At 40.3% G+C, this 25401-nt stretch overlaps 1 protein-coding gene and 1 non-coding gene across 3 annotated transcripts in view; one reads left to right on the top strand and one right to left on the bottom strand.

Annotated features, from left to right (window-relative positions):
* Positions 1–25401, top strand: part of LOC126458450 (CBY1-interacting BAR domain-containing protein 1) — a 211698-nt gene that overhangs the window by 90058 nt on the left and 96239 nt on the right. For both annotated transcript variants that reach the window (XM_050095516.1, XM_050095515.1), the window contains exon 4: positions 5601–5781. In XM_050095516.1, coding sequence (XP_049951473.1) covers positions 5601–5781 — 181 coding nt within the window. The remainder of the gene's footprint in view (positions 1–5600; positions 5782–25401) is intronic.
* On the bottom strand, positions 1838–1912 carry Trnas-cga (transfer RNA serine (anticodon CGA)). Its single transcript has one exon. It is a non-coding gene; the product is annotated as a tRNA-Ser (tRNA).

The following is a 25401-nucleotide window of genomic DNA, read 5'->3' as shown; positions in this document are numbered from 1 at the left end:
CAGGAAGAGCCCTTCGTGCTCTGCCGCATGCTGCTGGCTGAGTCACTTCTTACACTGGTATTTACTTACATCAAAATGGCACACCCTTCTCTAGAGGCAAAGATGGCATGCAGAAGGTGTACCATGACATATTAACACAGTAAGGCTCATTATGTATCAGTCAAGATTATGCGATGAAAAAGGTGTTGCGACATTAGATGATATTTCAGGATTTCAAAGTTCTCCACATTTAGGATTTATAAACATCTAATGCACTAAATGGGACACTATTTTTTGCTTTTTTCAGTCATTTGATGTATTACAGTTGATACATGTTGTATCGTTGCATATAGTCCTTGACATTTTGATTGTAAAATGACATCTGCATAGTGTTCCCTACAATTTAATATATATGTAGAACAGGTTATGGCATAATACATAGATGCCATTGTACATTGTATTACGTGTTCTTTTACAGTTTATGACTAATTACCTTATGTGTAATTTTACTTGCAAATATTTTGTTTACCAAAATTTAATGACAGTTACTTCTATTTTATTATTTTGGATGCATAATGATTTACATTCCAATAATCAGAAAATTGACATTTTGATGAGGCAATACTGACCCTATGACTTATCTTAGAAAATAGATTAAGGAAAGGCCAACCTACATTTCTAGCATTTGTAGAATTAGAGAAAGCTTTTGACAATGTTGACTGGAATACTCTCTTTCAAATTCTAAAGGTGGCAGCGATAAAAGACAGGGAGCGAAAGGCTATTTACAACTTGTACAGAAACCAGATGGCAGTTATAAGAGTCGAGGGGCATGAAAGGGAAGCAGCGGTTGGGAAGGGAGTGAGACAGGGTTGTAGCCTGTACCTGATGTTATTCAATCTGTATATTGAGCAAGCAGTAAAGGAAACAAAAGAAAAATTCGGAGTAGCTATTAAATTCCATGGAGAAGAAATAAAAACGTTGAGGTTCGCCTATGACATTGTAATTCTGTCAGGGACAGCAAAGGACTTGGAAGAGCAGTTGAATGGAATGGACAGTGTTTTGAAAGGAGGATATAAGATGAACATCAACAAAAGCAAAACGAGGATAATGGAATGTAGTCGAATTAAGTCGGGTGATGCTGAGGGAATTAGATTAGGAAATGAGACACTTAAAGTAGTAAAGGAGTTTTGCTATTTGGGGAGCAAAGGAGCAAAATAACTGATGATGGTCAAAGTAGAGAGGATATAAAATGTAGACTGGCAATGGCAAGGAAAGCATTTCTGAAGAAGAGAAATTTGTTAACATCGAGTGTAGATTTAAGTGTCAGGAAGTCGTTTCTGAAAGTATTTGTATGGAGTGTAGCCATGTATGGAAGTGAAACATGGACAATAAATAGTTTGGACAAGAAGAGAATAGAAGCTTTCGAAATGTGGTGCTACAGAAGAATGCTGAAGATTAGATGGGTAGATCACATTACTAATGAGGAGGTATTGAATAGAATTGGGGAGAAGAGGAGTTTGTGGCACAACTTGACAAGAAGAAGGGACCGGTTGGTAGGACATGTTCTGAGGCATCAAGGGATCACAAATTTAGCATTGGAGGGCAGTGTGGAGGGTAAAAATCGTAGATGGAGACCAAGAGATGAATACACTAAGCAGGTTCAGAAGGATGTAGGTTGCAGTAAGTACTGGGAGGTGAAGAAGCTTGCACAGGATAGAGTAGCATGGAGAACTGCATCAAGCTAGTCTCAGGGCTGAAGACAACAACAACAACAACAATCAGAAAATTAGCAGAATGAGATTTTCACTCTGCAGGGGAGTGTGCGCTGTTATGAAACTTCCTGGCAGATTAAAACTGTGTGCCGGACCGAGACTCGAACTCGGGACCTTTGCCTTTCGCGGGCAATTGCTCTACCAACTGAGCTACCCAAGCACGACTCATGCCCCATCCTCACACCTTTACTTCTGCCAGTACCTCATCTCCTACCTTCCAAACTTTACAGAAGCTTTCCTCTCTCGCAGAAGACTCTTGATTTTGCCAGTGATAGAGTGGAACAATCTTCGTGCATACTTCTTTATTTCCACGAATATTTCTGCCATTTGTCAAAAATGTTGTTCATGGGAAGGCATGAAAGTTTCTAAACAGGATCAGCCTTATGTGGCCTCTTAGGTTACCTATATAAATAAATGCTCATAGCTTTACAACATACAGGATTAGCTTTTTATTCTTCACTTGTGCAAAAAAGAGTGTTCATTAAAGGAAACTGAAAGTTAATGCACTAGACTCAAATTATTATGACAGAAATAACAAAACTGAGCATGTCAGACAGTACACGTGTACGTCTTGATATTCTCATGACATGCAAATAAATCATTGCCCCAATTTCAATACTAACAGTTTTGGCTAACTTAAGTAATGCTTAGCAGACTGAATTTAATTTACTGATTATGCTACTGATTGATTTGCCCATGTTAATTTATTACTGAGGTGAAGTCTCAGAAATTTTACAGAAAGCTTTGTTCTCACTGATTTTTTGCATTAACTCTGTATGGTTTTTTAAAAATTGTTTTTAAAGCTCACAATGCTTGCAGAACAATGTGTAGCTTCTTCCAGATCCAGCCCCTTAATTAAAATATTCATGTTATCCACAATTAGGGTGACCTTCTGTTGGAGTTTATCAGGTAGGTCATTAATATATACTAAGAACAGTATCGGCCCTAGATCACTTTCATGATGCTTGCTGTTTAGGGTCTTCCCCACCTCTGAGTAGTATATATTATCGTCATCATCTAATTTTTCTACTTTTTGACACCTTGTTGTAAATGACACCAAAGTTACCTTTGATTGTAAAAGTTGTTTATTTTAGCTGTGTGGTCATTATAAGGTAGTATAGTGTAAAACATAAAAATTAAAAAAACATAGAGTGTACATATAGAATGGTGCTAACTTGACAAAAAATCCTAAGAAGTTCTGGTCTTACGTTAAATCAGTAAATGGATCGAAGCCATCTGTCCAGACACACTGTGACCATAATGGCATTGAAAATGAAAAGGCTGAAATACTAAATGTCATTTTTCAAAACTGTTTCACAGAGGAAGATCACACTGTAATTTCTCCTCTATATCACCATGAATGACAAAATGACAAATATTGAAATAAGTTGCCAAGGGATAGAAAAGCAATTGAAATCACTCACCAGAGGAAAAATCACTGGACCTGATGTCTTGATATCAGTTCGATTTTACACAGAGTATGCAAATAAACTTGCCTTTTTGCTAGCAGCAGTGTTCCATATGTCTATAGAGGAGAGAAGCATTCCTAACGATTGGAAAAAAGCATAAGTCATTCCCATTTTCAAGAAGGGATATCGAATAGATGCACAAATTATAGGCCTATATCTCTTATGCCAGTCTGTTGTAGAATTTTGGAACATGTTTTATGCTCATGTACTGTGGCTTTTCTGGAGACCGAAACTCTCCTCTGTAGGAACCTCCAGGGGTTTTGAGAACAATGACTGTGTGAAACCCACCAGCTTACTTTGTTCATCCACAACAAACAGAAAGCAGTAGATATGGATGTCCAGGCAGATACTACATACCTTGACTTCCAGAAGGCATTTGATACAGGTCTCACTGCCACCTAATTGACAAAATATGAGGTATGGAATATCAGACTGACTGAGTGATTGGACTGAAGAATTTCAAGTAAATAGAATACAGCATGTCAGTCAGAATGGGGAGAATTTTTCAGATGTAAAAGTAACTTCAGGCATGCCCCAGGGAGTGTTTTAGGACCATTAATTTTCATGATATTTTCATGATATATATATATATATATATATATATATATATATATATATATATATATATATATATATATATATATATATATATATATATATATATGACCCAATACATTATGTTAGAAGTTCCATGAGGCTTTTTGCAGATGATGCTCTTGTATACAGGAAAGTTGTGATGCTAGAAAACTGTAGCAAAATCGAGGAAGACCTACAGAGAATTTATGCTTGGTACTGGGAGTGGCAGTTGACCCTCAGCATAAACAAATGAAACATATTTTGAATACATAGACAGAAGGATCCATTAATCTATTATTACAAAGCTGCAGAACAATCACTGGAAGCAGCTCCTTCCATAAAATATGCAGGAGTATGTGTACAGAGTGATATGAAGTGGAATGATCACATAAAAGTAATTGCAGGTAAGGCAGGTGCCAGACTGAGATTCATTGAAAGAATTTCCAGGAAATGTAGTCCGTCAACAAAGGAAGTATCTTACAAAATACCCATTCGACCAGTACTAGAACATTGCTCATCAGTTTGGGATCCATTCCAGATAGGGCTGATACAGTAAATAGAGAAGATCCAAAGAAGAACAGCATGTTTTGTTATAGGGTCATTAAGTAAACACAAAAGGGTCACGGAGATGGCCAGTCAACTTCAGTGACAGGCACTGCAAGAGAGCCATTCTGTACTGTGGTATGGTCTACTCTTAAAATTCTAAGAGCATACATTCCTAGAAGAGTCAACTAATATATTATTTCCTCCTAAGCATGTCACACAAAAAGACCATTAAGATAAAATTAGAGATTCGAGCCCAAACAGAGGCTTACCAACAGAAGTTCTTTGCGCAAACCATATGTGACTAAATCAAGAAAGGTGTAAATTACACTGGTACCCAAAGTACCCCATGCCACACACCTTAAAGTGGCTTGTGGAGTGTAGATGTAGATGTAGATGCCATGCACGAGGCAATTATAAAATATTATAAAAAATTTAAAAATAACACATTACTTACATTGTGCATTAGCATATGTCAGTATCTAAAACTCTTCTGACACGTATACATGTCACAAATTTTGCTTGCAACAGTTCTGTTCAGAAATTCTCCCCCCTCTTCATGCTAACATTCAAGGAATGTTAAGCCCAGACACATTCTTTCAGTTTTGTGAGCATTGGTTTAACGTTTTGGTACCCAAAGTGCACAAAACACAGTAACCTAACCTTTCTGTGACTCTTAAAAAGGGTTGTCCTTGAAACCTGAGGCACGTGTTCAGACAGTTCAGAAACTGAAAATGAACATCTCGGTTGCACAATTTCATCAACATGTTGCACAAGTTCATGTCATATCTGCTGTCATCATGCACATTTGTGTCACCAGCCATGAATTTTCTTCACCATTTCCTTACAACAGCATCATCCATACCCATACATGTGACCCAGTAGATGAAGAATCTTGATGGCCTTGACTCCTTCTGCTTACAGGAAGCAAATCATAGAACATACCTCACAAATGATGGGAGACAGCAACACAGTCCATTTCAGTAGCTTGCTACTTACACACTGACCAACAAAACAGAGAGCTGACTGGTGCTACATGACCAACGAAGTCTCTTTTTCCAACCACATAAGTGCCACAAAGCTACAAGTGTTTCTTTATTTATAATAAGAAGTTGGATTTTAATTTATGAATAGCCCTTGTACTTAATTTTCACAAATTTTAGTTTGTTGTAAGTGTTTCTGAGGTCCAGAAAATCATCACAGAATGTATATTGCTTGAAGTTTTTATCTTTATGAGTAATTTGTTACTATTTATCCACAGAGATGCAAAGGTCAAACGCCTGGAAAAGAAAGTAGTTGAAGAACTGTCGGCATATGATGGAATATGCAAACATGCAAAAGAAACTGTGAAGAATTCACTTTCTGTCAGAGATCGAGAACTAGCAAGAAGAAAACAATTAGATCGTGTAAGGGAGAGAAATCCACACAATAGACAACAGATTGTATCCTTTCTAAGCAAAATACTTCAAGACAAGACACACTAGAAATAAGTATTGTCATTATGTATGTGATAACAATGAAAACTCAAGGAATTTGGCAGTTAATTACAATCAGAAGCTATTCTGTTGCACATTCACTCCAGAGTCTTTAGATTCTGACATTTTAAAGAAGGAGGAAGATAGGAATAGAAAGCTATAGCCTAGAATACATACACATAGGAAAGTATTGTTACAAATTTTGAGTATCCTTTTACTCTGATTCCAGGATGGAAATGTCATTATGAGAGTTTTGGTTTGGGAGTCTTTTTTGCTGTAACTACAGGATAGAAATGTAATTATTGGAGCTTCAGTTCTTTGAATCCTTGCCTTCTTTGGTGCTAAATCTAAAGTATGTGAAAGAAAAAAGTGGGAAAATAAAATACTGGCTAGTTGCAAACTTTAAATGAAAGTGTCTCCTCATGATGTGAAGACACTGAGGAGTAGCTGGGTGTATAAGTAAGAACTGGACCATGAACTCAGTTTTCTCTCTCTCTCTCTCTCTCTCTCTCTCTCTCCTCTAACCCCCCACCCTCACCCCCCACCCCACTCCCCACACACATAACGCACAAAATTTCCCCATCATCTGAAAAGTTTTATTTATTATTTATTTATTTATTTATTCATCCATAAACAAATTTCTTTGTATGGATGACTTCATTATACATATAAATTCATAATATATATATATGTATATTACACACACAATTTATCATTGAATTACATATTGCAGAAGAACCTGCTTCAATCAAAAGACAAAGAAACTCTCTGCCTTTAAATATGTCTGCTTGTGTCTGTATATGTGTGGATGGATATGTGTGTGTGTGTGTGTGTGTGTGCGAGTGTATACCTGTCCTTTTTTCCCCCTAAGGTAAGTCTTTCCGCTCCCAGGATTGGAATGACTCCTTACCCTCTCCCTTAAAACCCACATCCTTTCGTCTTTCCCTCTCCTTCCCTCTTTCCTGACGAAGCAACCGTTGGTTGTGAAAGCTTGAAATTTCATGTGTGTGTTTGCGTGTTTTATTATTGTGTCTATCTACCAGTGCTTTCCCATTTGGTAAGTCATGGAATCTTTGTTTTTAATATATTTTTCGCATGTGGAATGTTTCTTTCTATTTTATTTATAAGTATAAATTTATTTATTTCTCCTTTGGCAAAGTACGTTGTATAGATGAAGATATATTTTCATTTCATGCACCAACAGGTACATAGTTTTTACTGTCTACTGTTTAACATCTACGCCCATGAACCATGGACCTTGCCATTGGTGGGGAGGCTTGCGGGCCTCAGCGATACAGATGGCCATACCATAGGTGCAACCACAACAGTGGGGTATCTGTTGAGAGGCCAGACAAACGTGTGGTACCTGAAGAGGGGCAGCAGCCTTTTCAGTAGTTGCAGGGGCAACAGTCTGGATGATTAACTAATTTGACCTTGTAACACTAATCAAAACGGCCTTGCTGTGCTGGTACTGCGAACGGCTGAAAGCAAGGGGAAACTACAGCCGTAATTTTTCTCGAGGGCATGCAGGTTTACTGTATGGTTAAATGATGATGGCGTCCTCTTGCGTACAATATTCTGGAGATAAAATAGTCTCCGATTCGGATCTCCGGGCGGGGTCTACTCAAGAGGACGTCGTTATCAGGAGAAAGAAAACTATGGATCGGAGCATGGAATGTCAGATCTCTTAATCGGGCAGGTAGGTTAGAAAATTTAAAAAGGGAAATGGATAGGTTAAAGTTAGATATAGTGGGAATTAGTATAGTTCAGTGGCAGGAGGAACAAGACTTTTGGTCAAGTCAATACAGGGTTATAAATACAAAATCAAATAGGGGTAATGCAGGAGCAGGTTTAATAATGAATAAAAAAATAGGAGTGCGAGTAAGCTACTACAAACAGCCTAGTGAACGTATTATTGTGGCCAAGACAGACATGAAGCCCATGTCTACTACAGTAGTACAAGTTTATATGCCAACTAGCTCTGCAGATGATGAAGAAATCGATGAAATGTATGATGAGATAAAAGAAATTATTCATGTAGTGAACGGAGATGAAAATTTAATAGTCATGGGTGACTGGAATTCGAGAGTAGGAAAAGGAAGAGAAGAAAACACAGTAGGTGAATATGGATTGGGAGTAAGAATTTTGCACAGAGCATAACTTAATTATAGTTAATACTTGGTTCAAGAATCATGAAAGAAGGTTGTATACATGGAAGAAGCCTGGAGATACTAGAAGGTATCAGATAGATTATATAATGGTAAGACAGAGATTTAGGAACCAGATTTTAAATTGTAAGACATTTCCAGGGGCAGATGTGGACTCTGACCACAATCTATTGGTCATGAAGTGTAGATTAAAACTGAAGAAACTGCAAGAAGGTGGGAATTTAAGGAGATGGGACCTGGATAAACTGACTACACCAGAGGCTGTACAGAGTTTCAGGGAGAGCATAAGGGAACAATTGACAGGAATGGGGGAAAGAAATACAGTAGAAGAAGAATGGGTAGCTCTGAGGGATGAAGTTGTGAAGGCAGCAGAGGATCAAGTAGGTAAAAAGACGAGGGCTAGTAGAAAGCCTTGGGTAACAGAAGAAATATTGAATTTAATTGATGAAATGAGAAAATATAAAAATGCAGTAGATGAAGTGGGCAAAAAGGAATACAAACATCTCAAAAATGAGATGGACAGGAAGTGAAAAATGGCTAAGCAGGGATGGCCAGAGGACAAATGTAAGGATATAGAGGCTTATCTCACTAGGGGTAAGATAGATACTGCCTACAGGAAACTTAAAGAGACCATTGGAGAAAAGAGAGCCACTCATATGAATATCATGAGCTCAGATGGAAAAACAGTTCTAAGCAAAGAAGGGAAAGCAGAATGGTGCAAGGAGTATACAGAGGGACTATACAAGGGTGATGTACTTGAGGACAATATTATGGAAATGGAAGAGGATGTAGATGAAGATGAAATAGGAGATACGATACTGCGTGAAGAGTTTGACAGAGCACTGAAAGACCTGAGACAAAACAAGGCCCCAGGAATAGACAACATTCCATTAGAACTACTGACAGCCTTGGGAGAGCCAGTCCTGACAAAACTCTACCATCTGGCGAGCAAGATGTATGAGACAGGCAAAATACCCTCATACTTCAAGAAGAATACAATAATTCCAATCCCAAAGAAAGCAGGTGTTGACAGATGTGAACATTACCGAACTATCAGTTTAATAAGTCACAGCTGCAAAATACTAACTGAAATTCTTTACAGACAAATGGAAAAACTGATAGTAGCCGACCTCGGGGAAGATCAGTTTGGATTCTGTAGAAATGTTGGAACACGTGAGGCAATACTGACCTTATGACGTATCTTAGAAGAAATATTAAGGAAAGGCAAACCTACATTTCTAGCATTTGTTGACTTACAGAGAGCTTTTGACAATGTTGACTGGAATACTCTCTTTCAAATTCTGAAGGTAGCAGGGGTAAAATACAGGTTGCGAAAGGCTATTTACAATTTGTACAGAAATCAGATGGCAGTTATAACAGTCGAGGGGCATGAAAGGGAAGCAGTGGTTGGGAAGGGAGTGAGACAGGGTTGTAGACTCTCCCCAATGTTATTCAATCTGTATATTGAGCAAGCAGTAAAGGAAACAAAAGAAAAATTCGGAGTAGGTATTAAAATCCATGGAGAAGAAATAAAAACTTTGAGGTTCGATGATGACATTGTAATTCTGTCAGAGACAGCAAAGGACTTGGAAGAGCAGCTGAACAGAATGGACAGTGTCTTGAAAGGAGGATATAAGATGAACACCAACAAAAGCAAATTGAGGATAATGGAATGTGTTCGAATTAAGTTGGGTGATGCTGAGGGAATTAGATTAGGAAATGATACACTTAAAGTAGTAAATGATTAATGGAAAATCTCATATAAGATGTGAAACAAATACTAACAAAGAGATAGAGGGGCTGGCCAGTACTTACCTCAGCTCAGTACAGCCGATAGATACACATAAAACAGAACTGAAAATTTACATTCCTAGCTTTCGGAACTTTGTTCCTTCATCAGGGAGGAGAGAGGGGTAAAAAGGGAAGAAGGGAAAGTGGATTCAGTTACTCACAACCCAGGTTATGAAGCAACAGGGAAAGGTAAACAGGGAGGGTAGCAAGGATGGAGGCATGGTTGTCAGAGGGGAAGCCAAAGATATTCTACTGTAAGTACTGTGCCAGCTTCAAACCAAAGAGGATACATACAGAAGTAAAGAGGTATATAGTATAAACACAACTATGTAGGATGAAAAGATGCGTGAACGGCTAAAGAGGAAAGGGAAAGAGGAGAAGACTGAAGAGTGAATGGGAGTGAGGTTGTTTAACGTAGGTTCAGTCCAGGGGGATGGCGGGATGAAAGGATGTGTTGGAGTGCAAGTTCCCATCTCCGCAGTTCAGAGGGACTGGTGTTGGGTGGGAGAAGCCAAATGGCACATACGGTGTAGCAGGTTCCTAGGTCCCTAGAATTATGCTGGAGGGCATGCTCCGCTACTGGGTATTGGGCATCTCCTAGGCGGACAGTTCGTCTGTGTCCGTTCATGCGCTCAGCCAGTTTGGTTGTTGTCATGCCGATGTAAAAGGCTGTGCAGTGCAGGCATGTCAGTTGATAAATGACATGTATAGTTTCACACGTAGCCCTGCTTTGAATTGTGTGTGTTTTACCAGTAGCGGGGCTGGAGTAGGTGGTTGTGGGGGGATGCATGGGGCAGGTTTTGCAGAGGGGTCGGTTACAGGGGTAGGAACCGCTGGGTAGAGAAGGTAGTCTGGGAATATTGTAGGGTTTAACAAGGATGTTACGGAGGTTAGGGGGGCGACGAAAGGCAACTCTGGGTGGTGTGGGGAGAATTTTGTCAAGGGATGATCTCATTTCAGGGGTTGACTTGAGAAAGTCATATCCCTGGCGGAGTAATTTGTTGATGTTTTCGAGGCCAGGATAATATTGGGTGACAAGGGGGATGCTTCTGTGTGGTCTGGGGGTAGGAACATTGTTGTTGGACGGGGAGGAATGTATTGCTCGGGAAATCTGTCTGTGGACAAGGTCTGCAGGATAGTTGCGGGAGAGGAAAGCACTGGTCAGGTTATTGGTGTAGTTGTTGAGGGATTCGTCACTGGAGCAGATACGTTTGCCACGAATACCTAGGCTGTAGGGAAGGGAGCGTTTGATGTGGAAAGGATGGCAGCTATCAAAGTGAAGGTACTGTTGTTTGTTTGTGGGTTTGATTTGGACAGAGGTGTGGATGTGAGCTTCAACAAGATGAAGGTCAACATCCAGGAAGGTGGCTTGGGTTTTGGAGAAAGACCAGGTGAAATTCAGATTCGAAAAGGAGTTGAGGTTATGGAGGAAATTAAGGAGTGTTTCTTCACCATGAGTCCAGACCACAAAGATGTCATCTATAAACCTATACCAGGCCAGGGGAAGCAGCTGTTGGGTCTTCAGGAAAGCCTCCTCCATGCGGCCCATGAAGAGGTTGGCATAGGAGGGAGCCATCCTGGTTCCCATGGCCGTTCCCCTGATTTGTTTGTAGGTCTGGCCTTCAAAAGTGAAGTAATTATGGGTGAGGATGAAGTTGGTAAGTGTGATAAGGAACGAGGCTTTTGGAAGATCTTCGGGTGGGCGTTGGGAGAGGTAGTGCTCAAGGGCAGAGAGACCATGGGTATGTGGGATGTTTGTGTAAAGGGATGTAGCATCTATGGTGACAAGAAAGGTTTCAGGTGGGAGAGGAGTGGGAATGGATTTGAGGCGTTCTAGGAAGTGGTTTGTGTCTTTGATGTAGGATGGGAGTCTGCGGGTGATAGGTTGTAGGTGCTGGTCTACCAGAGCTGAGATACGTTCGGTTGGGGATTTGAAGCCTGCTACAATGGGACGGCCAGGATGGTTCTCTTTGTGGATTTTGGGTAATAGGTATAAGGTAGGGGTATGTGGGTCAGGTGGAGTGAGTAAGTCTATGGAAGCCGTTGTGAGGCCTTGTGAGGGACCTTGGATTTATAGGATTTTTTGCAGCTCAGTCTGGATGGAGGGAATGGGATCCTGGGTAACAGCTTTGTAGGTTGAGGTGTCAGAGAGTTGACGCAGTCCTTCTGCCACATACTCCACACGATCAAGTACGACAGTTGTGGAGCCTTTATCCGCCGGGAGGATGACAATAGAGTGGTCTATTTTCAGCTCCTTAATGGCACGGGATTCAGCTGGGGTGATGTTGGGGGTTGTCGGGATGTTCTTCAAGAAGGACTGGGAGGCAACACTGGATGTGAGGAATTCCTGAAATGTCTGCAAGGGATGGTTTTGGGGGAGGGGAGGAGGATCCCTTTGAGAAGGCAGTCGGAACTGTTCTAGACAGGGTTCAACACTGGGTCTAGTACTTGGGGGCTGTGTTTGGGTAGTGAAGTGATATTTCCAGTTGAGGTTCCGGGTGAATGAGAGGAGATCTTTAACCAGGGCAGTGTGGTTGAATTTAGGTGTGGGGCTAAAGGTTAAGCCTTTTGATAGAACAGATGTCTCTGGAGGAGAGAGGGATCTGGATGAGAGGTTTAGGACTGAATTGGGACTGGTGATATGTGGCATTTGACTGTGGTTATAGTTGAGCTTTGGTCTGTGTGGGGTATGTGCTGGGATGAGGAGATTGAGTAGGGTGGCTAGGCTAGGTTTGTTGGCTATGAGGGGGGTTTGTTGAAGGTTCTGTTGTGGTTGGTGTTTGTGAGGGATAGGGAGAGGGACTCCACTTCTTAGCTGTTGCACTAGCACTGTGGATAGTTTTTTCAGGTGGTGTGTGACATGGAACTCAAGTTTGCAGCTGGCTTCTAGGATGATGTTCCTCAGTGTGTTCTCCAAGCAAGGGTTTGAGAGGTGGAGGACTTTGAAGAGAGACAGGAGCTGTTGGGAGTGGTGGTTGCATGAAGTAGTGTAGAGATTTAGGACAAGTTGGGTAAGGGCTAAGGATTGAAGGTTCTGGAAGTCCAGGAGAGACTGGTGGAAGGAGGAATTGCACCCGGAGATGGGAACTTTTAAGGTAAGCCCTTTAGGGGTAATTCCAAAGGTTAACCAGGACTGGAGGAAAAGTATGGCCAGGGATATGACTTTCTCAAGTCAACCCCTGAAATGAGATCATCCCTTGACAAAATTCTCCCCATACCACCCAGAGTTGCCTTTCGTCGCCCCCCTAACCTCCGTAACATCCTTGTTAAACCCTACAATATTCCCAGACTACCTTCTCTACCCAGCGGTTCCTACCCCTGTAACCGACCCCGCTGCAAAACCTGCCCCATGCATCCCCCCACAACCACCTACTCCAGCCCCGCTACTGGTAAAACATACACAATTCAAGGCAGGGCTACGTGTGAAACTACACATGTCATTTATCAATTGACATGCCTGCACTGCACAGCCTTTTACATCGGCATGACAACAACCAAACTGGCTGAGCGCATGAACGGACACAGACGAACTGTCCGCCTAGGAGATGCCCAATACCCAGTAGCGGAGCATGCCCTCCAGCATAATTCTAGGGACCTAGGAACCTGCTACACCGTATGTGCCATTTGGCTTCTCCCACCCAACACCAGTCCCTCTGAACTGCGGAGATGGGAACTTGCACTCCAACACATCCTTTCATCCCGCCATCCCCCTGGACTGAACCTACGTTAAACAACCTCACTCCCATTCACTCTTCAGTCTTCTCCTCTTTCCCTTTCCTCTTTAGCCGTTCACGCATCTTTTCATCCTACATAGTTGTGTTTATACTATATACCTCTTTACTTCTGTATGTATCCTCTTTGGTTTGAAGCTGGCACAGTACTTACAGTAGAATATCTTTGGCTTCCCCTCTGACAACCATGCCTCCATCCTTGCTACCTTCCCTGTTTACCTTTCCCTGTTGCTTCATATCCTGGGTTGTGAGTAACTGAATCCACTTTCCCTTCTTCCCTTTTTTCCCCTCTCTCCTCCCTGATGAAGGAACAAAGTTCCGAAAGCTAGGAATGTAAATTTTCAGTTCTGTTTTATGTGTATCTATCGGCTGTACTGAGCTGAGGTAAGTACTGGCCAGCCCCTCTATCTCTTTGTTAGTATTTGTTTCATATCTTATATGAGATTTTCCATTAATCATTTAGATCACCTATATGGTCCACATCCTTCATTGTTTTGTCCCTTTTGTTAGCTATCACTTACGTCTGTCATCTTAACACTTTCTCTTCTTCAGTGTTTTATATATACATAAATAAATATTTTCGTCACCAACTGTGCTAGTTTCATCTTCCTCCTATTATCTTGTTCCGTTTATAGTCCTCTTCTCTTTTTTATTTATTGATTTATTTATTCAACATTCCATAGTTTTAACGTTCGTTAATCGCTGTTTCCCAGCCAACAATCTCTTCCACACCTACCAGTATCATCCATTTCCGTCGATTTCTTGTTGCTTGTCCACCTCTCAAACCCTTGCTTGGAGAACACACTGAGGAACATCATCCTAGAAGCCAGCTGCAAACTTGAGTTCCATGCCACACACCACCTGAAAAAACTATCCACAGTGCTAGTGCAACACCTAAGAAGTGGAGTCCCTCTCCCTATCCCTCACAAACACCAACCACAACAGAACCTTCAACAAACCCCCCTCATAGCCAACAAACCTAGCCTAGCCACCCTACTCAATCTCCCCATCCCAGCACATACCCCACACAGACCAAATCTCAACTATAACCACAGTCAAATGCCACATATCACCAGTCCCAATTCAGTCCTAAACCTCTCATCCAGATCCCTCTCTCCTCCAGAGACATCTGTTCTATCAAAAGGCTTAACCTTTAGCCCCACACCTAAATTCAACCACACTGCCCTGGTTAAAGATCTCCTCTCATTCACCCGGAACCTCAACTGGAAATATCACTTCACTACCCAAACACAGCCCCCAAGTACTAGACCCAGTGTTGAACCCTGTCTAGAACAGTTCCGACTGCCTTCTCAAAGGGATCCTCCTCCCCTCCCCCAAAACCATCCTTTGCAGACATTTCAGGAATTCCTCACATCCAGTGTTGCCTCCCAGTCCTTCTTGAAGAACATCCTGACAACCCCCAACATCACCCCAGCTGAATCCCGTGCCATTAAGGAGCTGAAAATAGACCACTCTATTGTCATCCTCCCGGCGGATAAAGGCTCCACAACTGTCGTACTTGACCGTGTGGAGTATGTGCCAGAAGGACTGCGGCAACTCTCTGACACCTCAACCTACAAAGCTGTTACCTAGGATCCCATTCCCTCCATCCAGACTGAGCTGCAAAAAATCCTAAAAATCCAAGGTCCCTCACAAGGCCTCACAACGGCTTCCATAGACTTACTCACTCCACCTGACCCACGTACCCCTACCTTCTACCTATTACCCAAAATCCACAAAGAGAACCATCCTGGCCGTCCCATTGTAGCAGGCTTCAAATCCCCAACCGAACGTATCTCAGCTCTGGTAGACCAGCACCTACAACCTATCACCCGCAGACTCCCATCCTACATCAAAGACACAAACCACTTCCTAGAACGCCTCAAATCCATTCCCACTCCTCTCCCACCTGAAACCTTTCTTGTCACCATAGATGCTACATCCCTTTACACAAACATCCCACATACCCATGGTCTCTCTGCCCTTGAGCACTACCTCTCCCAACGCCCACCCGAAGATCTTCCAAAAACCTCGTTCCTTATCACACTTACCAACTTCATCCTCACCCATAATTACTTCACTTTTGAAGGCCAGACCTACAAACAAATCAGGGGAACGGCCATGGGAACCAGGATGGCTCCCTCCTATGCCAACCTCTTCATGGGCCGCATGGAGGAGGCTTTCCTGAAGACCCAACAGCTGCTTCCCCTGGCCTGGTATAGGTTTATAGATGACATCTTTGTGGTCTGGACTCATGGTGAAGAAACACTCCTTAATTTCCTCCATAACCTCAACTCCTTTTCGAATCTGAATTTCACCTGGTCTTTCTCCAAAACCCAAGCCACCTTCCTGGATGTTGACCTTCATCTTGTTGAAGCTCACATCCACACCTCTGTCCATATCAAACCCACAAACAAACAACAGTACCTCCACTTTGATAGCTGCCATCCTTTCCACATCAAACGCTCCCTTCCCTACAGCCTAGGTATTCGTGGCAAACGTATCTGCTCCAGTGACGAATCCCTCAACAACTACACCAATAACCTGACCAGTGCTTTCCTCTCCCGCAACTATCCTGCAGACCTTGTCCACAGACAGATTTCCCGAGCAATACATTCCTCTCCGTCCAACAACAATGTTCCTACCCCCAGACCACACAGAAGCATCCCCCTTGTCACCCAATATTATCCTGGCCTCGAAAACATCAACAAATTACTCCGCCAGGGATATGACTTTCTCAAGTCAACCCCTGAAATGAGATCATCCCTTGACAAAATTCTCCCCACACCACCCAGAGTTGCCTTTCGTCGCCCCCCTAACCTCCGTAACATCCTTGTTAAACCCTACAATATTCCCAGACTACCTTCTCTACCCAGCGGTTCCTACCCCTGTAACCGACCCCGCTGCAAAACCTGCCCCATGCATGCCCCCACAACCACCTACTCCAGCCCCGCTACTGGTAAAACATACACAATTCAAGGCAGGGCTACGTGTGAAACTACACATGTCATTTATCAACTGACATGCCTGCACTGCACAGCCTTTTACATCGGCATGACAACAACCAAACTGGCTGAGCGCATGAACGGACACAGACGAACTGTCCGCCTAGGAGATGCCCAATACCCAGTAGCGGAGCATGCCCTCCAGCATAATTCTAGGGACCTAGGAACCTGCTACACCGTATGTGCCATTTGGCTTCTCCCACCCAACACCAGTCCCTCTGAGCTGTGGAGATGGGAACTTGCACTCCAACACATCCTTTCATCCCGCCATCCCCCTGGACTGAACCTACGTTAAACAACCTCACTCCCATTCACTCTTCAGTCTTCTCCTCTTTCCCTTTCCTCTTTAGCCGTTCATGCATCTTTTCATCCTACATAGTTGTGTTTATACTATATACCTCTTTACTTCTGTATGCATCCTCTTTGGTTTGAAGCTGGCACAGTACTTACAGTAGAATATCTTTGGCTTCCCCTCTGACAACCATGCCTCCATCCTTGCTACCCTCCCTGTTTACCTTTCCCTGTTGCTTCATAACCTGGGTTGTGAGTAACTGAATCCACTTTCCCTTCTTCCCTTTTTTCCCCTCTCTCCTCCCTGATGAAGGAACAAAGTTCCGAAAGCTAGGAATGTAAATTTTCAGTTCTGTTTTATGTGTATCTATCGGCTGTACTGAGCTGAGGTAAGTACTGGCCAGCCCCTCTGTCACTTAAAGTAGTAAAGGAGTTTTGCTATTTGGGGAACAAAATAAATAATGATGGTCAAAGTAGAGAGGATATAAAATGTAGACTGGCAGTGACAAGGAAAGCGTTTCTGAAGAAGAGAAATTTGTTAACATCGTGTATAGATTTAAGTGTCAGGAAGTCATTTCTGAAAGTATTTGTATGGAGTGTAGCCATGTATGGAAGTGAAACATGGACGATAAATAGTTTGGACAAGAAGAGAATAGAAGCTTTTGAAATGTGGTGCTACAGAAGAATGCTGAAGATTAGATGGGTAGATCACATTACTAATGAGGAGGTATTGAATAGAATTGGGGAGAAGAGGAGTTTGTGGCACAACTTGACAAGAAGAAGGGACCAGTTGGCAGGACATGTTCTGAGGCATCAAGGGATCACAGATTTAGCATTGGAGGGCAGCGTGGAGGGTAAAAATCGTAGAGGGAGACCAAGAAATGAATACACTAAGCAGATTCAGAAGGATGTAAGTTACAGTAAGTACTGGGAGATGAAGAAGCTTGCACAGGATAGAGTAGCATGGAGAGCTGCATCAAACCGGTCTCAGGACTGAAGACCACAACAACAACTGTTTAACAAAAAAATATAATTTATTACAAAATAATGCTAAGGCTATTTAATATTAAATTAGATTTGTACAATTTTTCTTTTGATACAATAATGGCATTTCAGTTGTTTTGAGCTGTAGTGCACATAAATTCATTAACACTGTAATAACAGTTTTCAAATAGAAAATTTTTGAGACTTTTTTGAAAATATTTTACTGTTTATTTCTCTCAAGAATGAAGGTAGTTTTTCAAGGGCTTTTGGTCCAGCATATGATGGCTTTTTTTGTATTTTGTGGCCTTGTGTGTAGGCTCATGGAAGAGGTTCCATTTTCTTGTGTCATGGTTGTGTTGTGTGTTCTTATCTCTAGTATTTGCAGAATATTTGAATTTTGTCCAACAGAGGAGTTCGTATAGGTATATACTGGGTAATATTAGTATTTTGAGAGCTTTAAATGCTAGTTTACATGAATCTTTCCATTTAAGGTTGGCTATCATTCTTATGGCTCTTTTCTGTAATTTAAGTACTTTATTAATGTTTGTTTTTGTGGTACCTCCCCACAAAATTACATCATAACTTTATGTTGTATGAATTAATGCATAGTATATTGTTTTCATAATGCCTGTATCTTTTAGGTAGCTGAGTTTGTGCAGCACATATAGGTTTGCACTGAATTTCCCCCTTATACATTCTACATTGTTATCCCAGTTTACATTTTGATCGATAATTATCCCAAAGAATTTTGTACATTTGGTGTTACCTGCTATGCACTCATCTATGCATATATTGATATCTTCACTGTGACAGTTTTGAAGTCTGAAGTTTACACAAAGTGTGTTAGTAATATTGTTGTGCAGGTTTAATTCAGTAATTTGGCATTCATTACTAACTTTTCTGTGTCTTTATCGTTGAACAGAAGAGTTGTGTCATCTGCATAGGTAACTATACTACCATACCTAATCATATTTGGGATGTGATTTGTATATGGAATGATGAGTATTGGGCCAAGAATGGAGCCTTGTGGCACAGAGAAGTGTAAAATTCTTGTTTTAGCTCTTATTTTTTCAGCAGTAGTTTTTGTAATTTCAGTATGTTGGCTCCTGTTTGTCAGGTATGAGAGAATCCAGTCTCCTGCATTTCCTCTTATGCTATATACTCCTAATATTTCTACTAAAGTTTTGTGGTCTACACAGTCAAATGACTTTGTTAGAGCCGTAAATACTTCTACTTATTTATTTTTGGAGTCCAAGTTTGTTATGACATTTTCGATGAGATCTATTATTGCAGCTATGGTGCATTTATCTTTCTGGAAGCCAAACTGATTCTTGTTGATTATTTCATATTTCATCAGAAAAGCAATGAGTCTCTGTGCATAACCTCATTCAAATATTTTTTATATGACTGGTAAAGAGCTATAGGCCTATAATTTTCTGGATTGTATTCATTCCCCTTTTTTGTATTGGTTTTATCAGTGCTGTCTTTAAGCCTTTGGAAAAGTTCCTTCTAGGAATGATGAATTGATTAGTTGTGTAAGAGGTTTCTTGAGTTCCTACATTCAGTGTTTAATTTCTATACTTGATATGCTGTTAATTCCACATGACTTTGTTTGTTTTAGGTTTTTTATTATCTTTAATGTTTGTTCTTCTGTCACTGGGAAAAGTACCATTGATTTTCCTTGGGGATTAATAAAAGTTTTTCATGTGTTATTGTCTTTTTTTTTGTTATTTGTTTTTTCTTTTAGATTTTGGCCTACTGTGACAAAATACTCATTGAAGAGATTTATGATTTTATTCTGTTCAGTTATAGTTTTTTTGCTGATCATTAACTGTATTTTGCTGTGTTCCTGTGGGTTGGAGGGTTTGCAAAGTGTATTTGTAATAGACCAACAAGCCTTGCTTTTATTATCAGCACTATTTATGTACTTTTTCGCTTCTAGTCGTTAGGCTGCTTGCAGTACTTTAGCATACTCTTTAAAGTTTTCATCAATGCTAGTTTTATATATTCTGTGCATCATTTTTATCTTGTTCCTAGAGACCAAAATGCCTTTTATTATCCATTTTTGTTTTTATTTGTGGTTTTGGCTTTAGTTTTTATTACTGGGCATGTAATATTGAGTTGTGTCAATGAAATAAGTCACTTTATGATCCACTGATGGAGAGTCTTTTTTCAGTATTTCCCATCCCTGTTTTTCAAGTTTTATCCTAAGGGCTGTTAAGTTTTGTTCATTTATGCTTTTTTTGCCATATTTTTTGTCTTTTCATTTGTGGTGATATGATTTAGACATATTTTTATTGCATCATGGCCTGAAAGGGTCATTTCTACAACTTCAGTTTTATACTGAAAGTCCCTTAAATTTGTGAAGATGTGATCTATTTGAGTACAGGAGTTTGCGGTTATCCGTGTTGGAGTAGCTATTGCATCGTATAAGCCATATGTTTTCATTGTGCTTAGAAGCTCCCTACTGTCATTGGTGTCTTGCAATGTGTTTATGTTTAGGTCACCTATTAGTACAAGTGCACAGTTCTTGTTTAGGAGGATATGTAAGAGCTCTCCTATGTTTTCAATGAACGTTTCTCTGCACCCATTTGGCAGTCTTTTTGATGTTTAAGATATACAGTGAGGAACTACTTAAAACTATTTTTTGGGCTGTTACTGCGACTACATTGTCAATGTTGTATTTTTTACATAAGTCAAGGCTGTTTATATGGCTTCTGTTTATATTGTTATGGGTTAGTATAGCAGCTCCACCACTCTTACTATTCCTCCTGCATGAACTAGCTGTTACATTGTAATTCGCAACAGTAAGCTTTAGCATTTCATGCTCATTTAGACCTTATTCTGTCAGAGCTAGAGTGTCAGGAGTTTCTTCATTTAGCATTATTTCTAACTGGGTTACCTTATTTTTTATGTATTCTATATTCTGTTGCATTATTTTTGTAATTGAATATCTTGATTCTATGTTTGTTTTTGTCCTATATTCTTTTTTGTTATCACTGTTTTTGGTGGATATCAGATTTCCTAATTTTCACCTCCACTATACAATGTTAGTTTCCCTTGTTTCTAATGATTTTACAAACATCTGCATACATTCTGGTGAGGGTTACTGAACCTAATCTATTTAAATGTGTGCCATCCTTTCCCAGTCAATTTTCACACAGGAATTTGTTTGGGTCTATGAAGATAGCACTGAGACAATCACACTCTTGTTTGATGGCACTGTTTATTTTGGATGTGTATTTGTCACTAACTGACCTCCTTTTCACGATTCTGCTAAGTATGAGCCTGGATCCTTCATAAAGACTTCTTGCTATACGAATCATGTTTCTTGTTTCATTCACTAATTCATATTTGCTGCTGCTTTTACTGGCAGTGAAAGGGGCAGAAATAACAAATTACCATATAATAGTGTCATGGGGCAATTAATAGGCACATAAATAAGATTGAAAAATATTGCTAGTCTTTCAAAGACACCCTTCTTCAGAGCATCTAGTACAGAATAGGCACAGAAACATAGGTGCACATTTGCATTGTTCTGGATGATTACACTGTAGTCACAACTCGACTGCATTGCTAGTACAATATGATTGTACTGAATCAAAATTAAATGTTGCAGCCTGTTGATAAAGTGAAGTGTATATGAGGGGTAGCTGTAATGTCATTGATAAAGAGGATATTGGCTGCAACATTTTGTTTGGTTCCCTTGGTAGTGTAGCTCAGTACTATGGAATGAGTGTTTCAGTTTGTAAAACTTTTTGACTACCCCCTTGCACTGGCCCAGCACCTAGCATAATGGTAAGGTTTGGTTTGAAAGTTCCTGACAGGTTAAAATTGTATGCTGGGCTGGGACATGAACCTGAGACCTAAGCCTGTCAAAAGTAAGTTCTCTACCAACTGAGCTACCTGAACATGACCCACAACTTGTCTTCATGGCTTTACTTCCAGTTCTCCTGCAAAATTTGCAGGACTAGCACTCTTGGAAGAAAGCACTGGTCCAGAATACAGTTTTAATCTTCCACGAAGTTTCATATTAGCACATACCCCACTGCAGAGTGGAAATTTATTCTGGAATTGTCTGGTTTGCATAGTCAGTAATTTGAACAGTAGCCATTACATTTTTGATGTGTTAAAGTGGTGGGTTGTTACATTGTCTTTCAACAAGATGATGCAACAGTGAATATTGCCATTGATTTCCTGACCTACTTTGATACAGAGAAGTTTGTTGCCCTGGCCAGCATGTTCTTCAGATCTTGCACACATTGAAATCATATAGTTATGGGTTACCAAGAAACTAAGATGTCAACACCTGCTGCCCACTACGATTTGTCACAGAGTTGAAGTGGTTTGGAATGTCACTTATGTCTGTCATCCAAGGTCAGTTTGGCCCCGCACCCAGCCAGATTAGAGCCATTGTTACTGCCAGAGATGGCACCTCTGCATATTAAATTTTTCCCCCTGTATATCCCCAAATCATGTACAAATTTAATTATTTATTCTTCTTACTATACTATAAATGCACAGTAAGTAAAATATTATTTGTTCTCCTTTATGGTGTTGCAGTTTGAAAGGCCAGTGTACGTGAACACATGATATCCTTCCTTGTTTGCACTCTTTGTCTTGAAAATGTACAGGGTGTGTACCTGTTGGAATAGACTGAGAAGTTGGTAACACTGTTCCAAAAGAGAATGTAAAATATTTCTTTAAAAAGTAATGGTTTATTACTGGACATATTACAATACTGTGTGCCCAAGTTGCCTACCCATGTGTCAGCTGGTCTGAACAGGGCCAGGATGTGATGGTGCTGAAGACTGACTTTGAAAGTATGGATTTATGTCATGTAGAAGTGACAAAAGGAGTACATCCTAACTGGTTGTGTCCAGGCCCATGAAAGAACAAATGGTAGGGGCTGATGGACCTCAGTGGCTCCCAGTAACAGAAATGTAATGCCTCCCAAAAGTTACATTTTGGCTGTGCATGTCTGGTGTTCAGGAGACACATTCTTTGTCACCAATTTGCTGAGGCAATGATCCTGTTTTTGACAGATAGACCACAATGAATTGTAAAACTTGGATGGCAGTACAAAAAATATTGAAACTACATTTACCACTTGTAGAAGTATGAAACTAGAGTTTGGTGCAATAATGACACATCTGTTGTTCAAAACTGATAAACAATATTTTATTCAAAATAATCTCCATTGCTGTTTATACATTTCTCCCACCTCTCCGGCAGGCTATAAATGCCATGAAAAAAAGAAAAAAAAAAAAAACAGTTCTTTTGAAGCGAACCAGCCAGCAAGCCATTTTTGTACATTTTCATATGAATTGAAGTGTTGTTCAGCGAGAGAGTGTCCCAGTGATGGATGGAGATGATAATCAGATGGGACCAAGTCTGGAGAATAAGCCGCATGCCCAAGTATTTCCCAACTGAATTCCTCAATCTCTTTCCTGATCTGTTTTGCGGCATGCAATGGTGTGTTATCACATGTTGCCTTTTTCCATATTCTGGCCATTTTTCATGTAATGCTCAATTTAAATCAATCATTTGCTGTTGGTAGCGATCAGTGTTAATGGTTTCCCCAGGTTTTAGCAGCTCATAATAAATGACACCCTTCTGACCCAACCAAACGCAGAGCATTGTCTTCTTTCCAAAGTGATTTGATCTAGCACTGGATGCCGATGATTTGCCTGAATTCACGCATGATTTACGATGCTTAGGATTCTCAAAATATATCCATTTTTCATGACCTTTTACTATTTGACAGAGAAATGACTTTCGTTTGTATATGGTGAGCAGCATTTCGCAAGTGGTCTTTTGATTTGCTTGCTGTCATTCATTCAGTTGGTGCAGATCCCATTTTCCCACTTTCTGCACCTTTCCCACAGCTGTCAACCAAATTTCCAAGAATTCCTGTTGAATCTGAGTATCATCTTCATTGAATAAGGCCTGCAATTCATTGCCTTCGAATTTTTCAGTGGTTTTCTGTGCTCATCATTTCTCAAGTTAAAATCACCACTTTCGAATTTTTTGAACCATTCAAAACACTGTGTTTTCCCAATAGCATGTTCACTGAGAGGTTTGACAAGCACTTGATGTGATTCTGCAGCAGTTTTCTTCAAATGACAACAGCAAACCAATGCTGTCCACAAATCATAGTACATAGCCACAAAACTTAACATGTTCATGGGTTTGAAACTGATACCAATGTAAGGAACTTGGGTTACTGTTTGTTGACATTCATCGTCAGCTGTTACAGGAAGCAGATGGCACTGTAGACACGGTCTCATGGGCCCTACAATGATGGATAGCACCATCTACAGCGAAATTCCTGATTCATTCTTCTACGCCAGGTATACTGGCTAAGATATCTCTCCTTCCATAAAGCTGGTATATGGTGAGTGGAGGCTGAAGTGAGGTGTGGAAGGGACTTAAAGAAAGGCGTTACATAATAGAGATATTTATCATGACTGTAAAAGTGGTTGTTTTACAAAATTCCCCTTTCACCGCCCGTCACATTAACCAAGTGGCATGGCATTGAAGTTCGAGGTGACAGACTTAGGCACTTGTCCTCATGTCTCTCAGCAGGTGAGTACCATGAGCAGTATAAAACAGCGTAACCTTGGCTTGCAAGTAATAAGCAGTCTGGATTGCTGTTTTGAGTCAGAGGGCAGGTGTAATGCAGCTCCAGTAGTCTGACCTGTGCAAGCCTCTTCATCTCTTTGTAGCTGCTGCAGCCTACATCCATTTGAATTTGCTTACAGTACAGCCAACTGAGGTAACTTTGTACCACTTTTTACTATTTTCTTGAAAATACTGTACACAATAAATTACACATCACAATGGACACTGTAACATTTTACATCTGTAATTATTGAGTGCTTGGAAAAGTGAAAATTTATACTGACTATGCCCTATCAGAGTAAAATTTCAATTTTAATACTAACTATGCCCTGTCAGAGTAAAATGTAAATTTTAAGTCTGATACAAAGTTGCACTGTCCTTCAGGAAAACGTTAAGCTCTCTTCACTGCCAACACAGTTAAAGGTCAATCACAAGCCTGAGAGTTCCTAGGAAGTTGGAAAGACATTTGAAATATTAACTAGAAATCTCAGAGGTAATAAAACAGTTACTTTTAGTACAAAATAATGCAAGTGGGTGGAGCAACAGCCTTTGTAACAAAAGTGGTAAGTGGTACAAAGATACCTACCCTGTCCGGTAAAAAGTTATCCTGGTTGACAGTATTTAATCCTTGGTCTTCGTCTACAGTTGTTACCACCTCACTTCGTTCATTATCAAAATGTTCATTCCTTGATGCTTGAGGATTTTGTGGTGAAGCAAGCTGGGATACCTTTAATTCCCCTCTTGTTTTGTCATCCGCCTCTTTAAAATTCATTTTTTCATTTTGACTTAATTAACATTTACATATGTGAGTATAGTTTGTATTTTCATAAAAGAGAAAGACTGGCCCTTAGTTTTTAAAGAATATAACACCAGTGTGCTTAGTTTTATGTATGTAATTGATTTTCTAATTTATTTTGATTATTACTAGTTAGAATCTTTCATTATAGGGTGAAATCAGTAATTGTTTTGTAACTTAAATTATACTGTTGACAT

This window comes from Schistocerca serialis, chromosome 2 (genome assembly GCF_023864345.2).
Source record: "Schistocerca serialis cubense isolate TAMUIC-IGC-003099 chromosome 2, iqSchSeri2.2, whole genome shotgun sequence".
In the NCBI taxonomy this organism is placed as follows: Eukaryota; Metazoa; Arthropoda; class Insecta; order Orthoptera; family Acrididae; genus Schistocerca; species Schistocerca serialis.
This window is presented reverse-complemented; position numbering and strand designations above follow the sequence as displayed.